Source organism: Notothenia coriiceps, unplaced genomic scaffold (assembly GCF_000735185.1).
Source record: "Notothenia coriiceps isolate Sejong01 unplaced genomic scaffold, NC01 NC01_scaffold00004483, whole genome shotgun sequence".
NCBI lineage: Eukaryota > Metazoa > Chordata > Actinopteri > Perciformes > Nototheniidae > Notothenia > Notothenia coriiceps.
Genome location: NW_011337184.1, coordinates 63,797 through 69,684, shown reverse-complemented (window position 1 = coordinate 69,684; position 5,888 = coordinate 63,797). Strand labels below are relative to the sequence as shown.

Below are 5,888 nucleotides of genomic sequence, written 5' to 3'. Positions count from 1 at the left end.
TTCCGGTTGACAGGCTCTGATGTATACACTTCAAACATGATTCTAGATTAGTTTTCTCTTTCTTTAACCTGCTTTCAGAGGATACAACTACAGCTTAATATATAACACACTTGATTATATTTTAAGCTGTTGTTTAAGGTATTAAATAAATATAATGAAGCAAAACATTGCTCATTACTCATGTAAAGTACAAGTCCCTCACAGTTGTACAGTACATCCTTTCAAAAAGAAATGTGTAATGAACATTGCAAATAATATATTAAAATATTAAAAGATATAAATTATATAATAAATAAAACAAATTAATAAAATTATAAAAAAATTATTAAATCACACACAAACAAAACAATACATGAAATAGACTCAGGCTGGAAAACAGAGCTCTGTCTTATCTATCTATATATATAAATAAATAAATATGAGCGCACATTGTCTCACAAGCAAAAAAAACCCTCCCTAAAACAACAGTCAAGTGTACAGTCCACTGTCCATACAAAGACCCAGATGCCTCAAGAGGCCATATCCAAAGCTGTATTTCAAAGTTTTCGAGCAAGGACTATGGAATGCCGTTCAAGCCTGAATTAAATAAATACATAAATACATAAATAATTAAATCAATATATATAAATATGCCTATGAAATAAATAAATAAGGTTATGAAATACATTCTGAAATAAATAAATAAATAAGGCAATAAATATATATAAATGTACATTTATTTATTTCATGGGACTTTTATTTCATAATCCCAGATGTATTTATTTCAAGAGACTTTTATTTCATAATGCCACATTATATTTCCATTTCTAATATTCAAATGAGCGGGGCGTGGTTAGCTCACAGATCCAGACCAAAGCAACGGCACCACAACACTGACTCAATAGCTCTTGTTTCACACTCCAGTACTCTTTGCCAACCGCCAATAAACCAAACCGGTTCCGGTTCAAGAATCGTTCTTGTGCTTTTTCTCGGTTCTTCTCTGGTCTCCCTCTTTTCCACAAACGGGTTCAGACCAGTTATCGGGCTACAGATTGATTTAGCTCTGGTTCATTCCTGTTTCAGCCGCAGCCGAGCCGGCTCAAANTGAGCAAGCAGCTATGCTAATGGATAATATAGTTGGTACAGTCCTTCCGGGGAAACTAATCGAGAATCATGTTTGAAGTGTGTACATCAGAGCCTGTCAACCGGAAGGACTGTACCAACTATATTATCCATTAGCATAGCTGCTTGCTCACATGTGTGTGTTTGTTTGCATATTTTTTTGTTTGCTTCTTTGTTTGTTTGCTTCTTTGTTTTTGAGTGAGTTCAGCCTTTGACTGACCTTTTAAGTCACAGGAAACTCCAGTTATCGCTGTTTATTCCCTCCAGTCTCTCTTCTGTGTACATCTCCTCGGCGCGTGCGGTTACTTAGAAGATGATGCGCATGTGTCATCCGAACGGCTGTACCTAAGAAGCGTCTCTGACCAACAGAGGGGGCGGGGTCATGGAGTCCCATCATCATGTTTAGTTTGTTCACAGAGGGCACTGTGCATACCAACGTTGGGCTATAAATTAATACATTATTTCTGAGAGCAGTATTTTAAACTCTACTTGTATCTTATCAGTTAATTAGTTACAAAAATACATTTCACTCTTCTCTGGTTCCGGCAGTGACAGTTATTTCTGAAATGCTTTGGGACACTTGGATGTATCCCTTTTACTATNGTTTGTTTACAACGTTGGGCTATAAATTAATACATTATTTCTGAGAGCAGTATTTTAAACTCTACTTGTATCTTATCAGTTAATTAGTTACAAAAATACATTTAACTCTTCTCTGGTTCTGGCAGTAACAGTTCTTTCTGAAATGCTTTGGGACGTATCCCTTTTACTATGATAATTAGCCTATTACCATTAGCCAGACAGTATTGTGTGACTTGTTAATAATAATAATAATAATAATAGATTTATTTTTGATATCACTTTTACAGGTGCTCAAAGTCGCTTTACAGAGAGAGTGAAAGGAAAAGATTAAAAGAACAACGGAAAGCCCCTTTAAATGGCGCCTGCGCAGTGGGTGGAGCCCTCGAGGCCCTGACGAAGAGCTCTTTTAGTTTGAGCCACCGCGAGTCGACATTAGTTTGATTCTCCTGGTTAACTAGTAACAACAGTTATTTATCTGCATTACTTTCGGTGAGTTTTTGTATTTCCACTTTCACACCGTTTTCTTGCACCTCAACCTTATCGTAAAGACGCTATTATGTCGGAATATACAGTGTAAAATAAGTATTTTTTTCTGGTTATGTTACCATCATGGGCGCTGCTTTAGGGCAAATGTCTTCACCTCGGCAACCTAGCTTAGCGTTAGCCTCAATTAGCTCACAAACCTGTCAGCTAAGCTTGTGTTAATATTAATGCAAAATAAGTAGTGACATTTCGACTGGAAGTCACCTTTAATGGCTGTTATGCACATATTGTTGTGTTTAAGTGTGAATGCATTGGTTAATTGCAATTTTAACAAATGTGATTAGCAGGCCGGGCTAGGAAGCGCATGGTGAGGCCATGGATGTTCAAAAGAGAATTGGATACACCGTTCATTCCTATGAGAGTTGCTCAGTGGCGCATGAAGCCCAAAATGTACCCTAACATCCGGGTCTTTTTGCCTTCAGAGCATGGGCACCTCCCTCTCTCGACTCAGTCAAATGAAGGGAGACAGAAAATAACTCTGGATTTAACTTAAGCGCACTTGACAACTATTAGACCCTAATGATTTAAATAAGGGCTATACAAGTGTTGGTTCTGTGTTGTTTATTTAGTTCAAAATAAGTATACGGTGATTTACAGACTCCTCTTTCCCTATGTAACTCAACGGGAGAAAGGCAAAATGACGTCACTGAGGCTGTAGTACCACCGTTTGGCCACTTCTGTCATTCCACAAATTGGCTTCAACGGCCGACGCACTTCACTTTAGGGGCTTGAGTATGGCCAAAGTTAGCCGATGCTAACCTAGACTTAGATACTTGTATTTTGGATCATTTCTTGTTATACTCGAGCCAAAACTTATTAGCCTTTTAATATCACCAAAAATATGTCTAATAAAGGGTGACACTTCTGGCGCATGGTTAACGCTTTAATCTCTCATTATCTACAGCTTGCTGCACCCATCAGCTCCCCGTATTGTCTTTTGTCTCTTTGTGGGTACCCATTAAATCTTCCTCTTGTTATTTTGCACAGGTGACAATGGGGTTTTTACATATTGTTCAGTATTGTATTAGTGATTGATATACGAAATCACTTTAATATAGCATTTAAAATGTAGTTTTACGATGATCTTAGACCAATACAATGCATGCCCATCCCTGCATTGTTAAAAACACTCATATCAAATCAAGCTGACTTTATACTAGGTTTTTATTTTTTCAAATGCATCCCCTTGTTAAAAACTTACCCCAATACTTTCTAACTTCCTTATCCCTCTATTATAGCCTCAGATCTTCAATGTTAATGTATAGTTTAATTTATATAGATGGTTCAGAAACTTCCCAAAACATCCATGCATGATAGTTTTTGAACCAATATGTTTGGCTTCATACCTAGTAATGTATATTTGGTTAATCAAGAGACATGTGTGGCTCTTGGATGTGTTTGTTATTATTTTTATTAATTTATTTTTACTGGAGTTTCAAAGGTTTTTCTCATTTCATGTGATCATTTAGTCCATATCATCAGCTTTGTTATTTAGTATACCAAGTGTTGTCATAAAAGCGTTATGTGTTATTTAAGAATACTTTTACAAAGCCATGGAGCTCACCCAAGTTACACCCAAGTGCTGGAAACGCAACGCAACACATAATTAAAGGAAGCATCGTGAACCGGCACTGTAACGTGTACTCATAACATTAACTGTCTGTCCCGTTTCAGGTCGTCTTTTATGAGTAATCAAAAGCCGCAAAAGCCGACGCTAACAGGCCAGCGGTTCAAAACGAGGAAAAGAGGTTTGTCTTCATTGTTGCTGCTCAACAAATGTAACGGTTAACCTGACGTTTTTTTTCTAAATGCAACATCTGTGTCGTCTTTCAACAGATGAAAAGGAGAGATTTGACCCTACTCAGTTTCAAGAAAGTATCGTACAAGGCTTGAATCAAACTGGCTCTGATTTGGAAGCAGTCGCAAAATTCCTGGATGCCTCTGGCGCCAAGCTTGACTACCGCCGGTATGCTGAGACGCTCTTCGACATCCTGGTGGCCGGCGGCATGCTGGGTGAGTTGTGCTAATGCTACGTTCACACCGGACGCGATGCGAATTTTCGCTTCGCTCTAATCGCTCAAGTTTCACGGCGGCTTGCAGTTTGTTTTATCGAGTCATTCAAAACAGACATACCGTTGACGCGCCGCTGGCTCGGGAGCTACAACTACAACAAAATGAACATATTTTACCTTGATTAAATTGTAATACACGTTTCTAAATGATGCCGATGTAACAACATACTGACACCGGTTAGTAAAAACCATGAATTAATGCTTGACAAGTCTGCAGACAAGACGGCAGGCGAAAAACCTTTTTTAATGCTTGTTTTCTGAATGGAGATTTGGTCGACCAGGCTAAGCTAACGTTGTATATGCTCCACACTCATAACAACGGCCTACAGACATAAATAAACCAGCGACTGTATTCGCCATGACACAGTCTGTGGTTTGTACTTGTTTAACTTCTGGTACAGTTGTTCTGAAAAAGTATGAGGACGCTGTGATCCTGTGTGCAACTGCTAACAGCTAATCGGCTGAAGTTTTCTGGTCTGAAACGTCCAGTGACGGCAGGCTGAATCTCACCTCTGATTGGCTCCACGAGAACGCGTTTCCCGGTGATTTGACGCTCAAGTTGAAAAATTGACTCGCGTTTGACGCGGCCCCTTCAATCGCCGTGATTCGCGCCGCGTCCACCGCTTCACTGCCGCGCCGTCGGTGAGCAAATTCGCGTCTGATTGTCTCTGCATTGACTCTCTACCATGTAATCGCGCCGGCTCCCAGAACGGGTCGCATCGGGGTCCGGTGTGAACGTAGCATAAGGAACATGCGGTTATTTAGATATGCATTTTGTTTTTTTATGAAAAGGCTGAATGTCTATAAAAGAAAACCCGATTCTTTAATTGCAGGAAATGTATCAATGACTTTGGTATTTTCTGCCGGCGAGAAGTGGTTCAGAAACTCAGCACCAATCTTTTTAGAATTGTGGATTTTGGGCTAGAAATGCCTTGTTGTTGTAGTGTGATTGCAAGGGTAAAGTACCTGTGAAAGCAAACACATTGATTTGCTTACAGGTGACTTTTACCTTGCAATAACTAGCAAAACAAACTGTTTCAACCCAAAACCACGGAATAAAAATTGTGCTGAGTTTGAACCACTTCGGCAGAAAATACAAATTCATTGAATAATTTCCTGATTAAAATCGGTTTTTTTTTATAGAAATGGTGAGCTTTCACATAAAACAAAACCAAAGGCACTATGCAAATAACGGCATCGTTCCTTAATGCTACGTTCACCCGGACGCGATGCGACGTTTTGGGGAGCGGCGCGGATTACATGTAACGTCACATGCAGAGACCACGATCAGACGGCGAATGTTGCTCCGACGGCGCGCATGAAGCGGTGGACGCCCCTGGCGAATCACGCGATGAAGGGCCGCGTGCAAAACCGAGTTCAATTTTTTCAAAGCTGAGCTAAATTCCGACCGTTCTCGTGGAAGCCAATCAGAGGTGAGATCTCAAGCCGCCGTCACTGCACGTTCAACCAGAAACTTCACGCCATTAGCTGTTAGCAGTTAGCACACAGATCACAGCTCCTCATGATCTTCTTCAGAAAACTGTTACAGAGTTAAACTAGTACAACACCACAGACTGTGTCATGCGAATT

General features: G+C 39.7%; 1 protein-coding gene across 2 annotated transcripts in view; it reads left to right on the top strand.

Moving 5' to 3' along the window:
* Positions 1-2,063: 2,063 nt before the first annotated feature.
* bzw1a (basic leucine zipper and W2 domains 1a) overlaps positions 2,064-5,888 on the top strand; it is an 18,673-nt gene continuing 14,848 nt past the window's right edge. For both annotated transcript variants that reach the window (XM_010767498.1, XM_010767499.1), the window contains exons 1-3: positions 2,064-2,172; positions 3,901-3,974; positions 4,063-4,239. In XM_010767498.1, the coding sequence (XP_010765800.1) occupies positions 3,911-3,974; positions 4,063-4,239 (241 nt within the window). In that variant the 5' untranslated portion in view covers positions 2,064-2,172; positions 3,901-3,910. The remainder of the gene's footprint in view (positions 2,173-3,900; positions 3,975-4,062; positions 4,240-5,888) is intronic.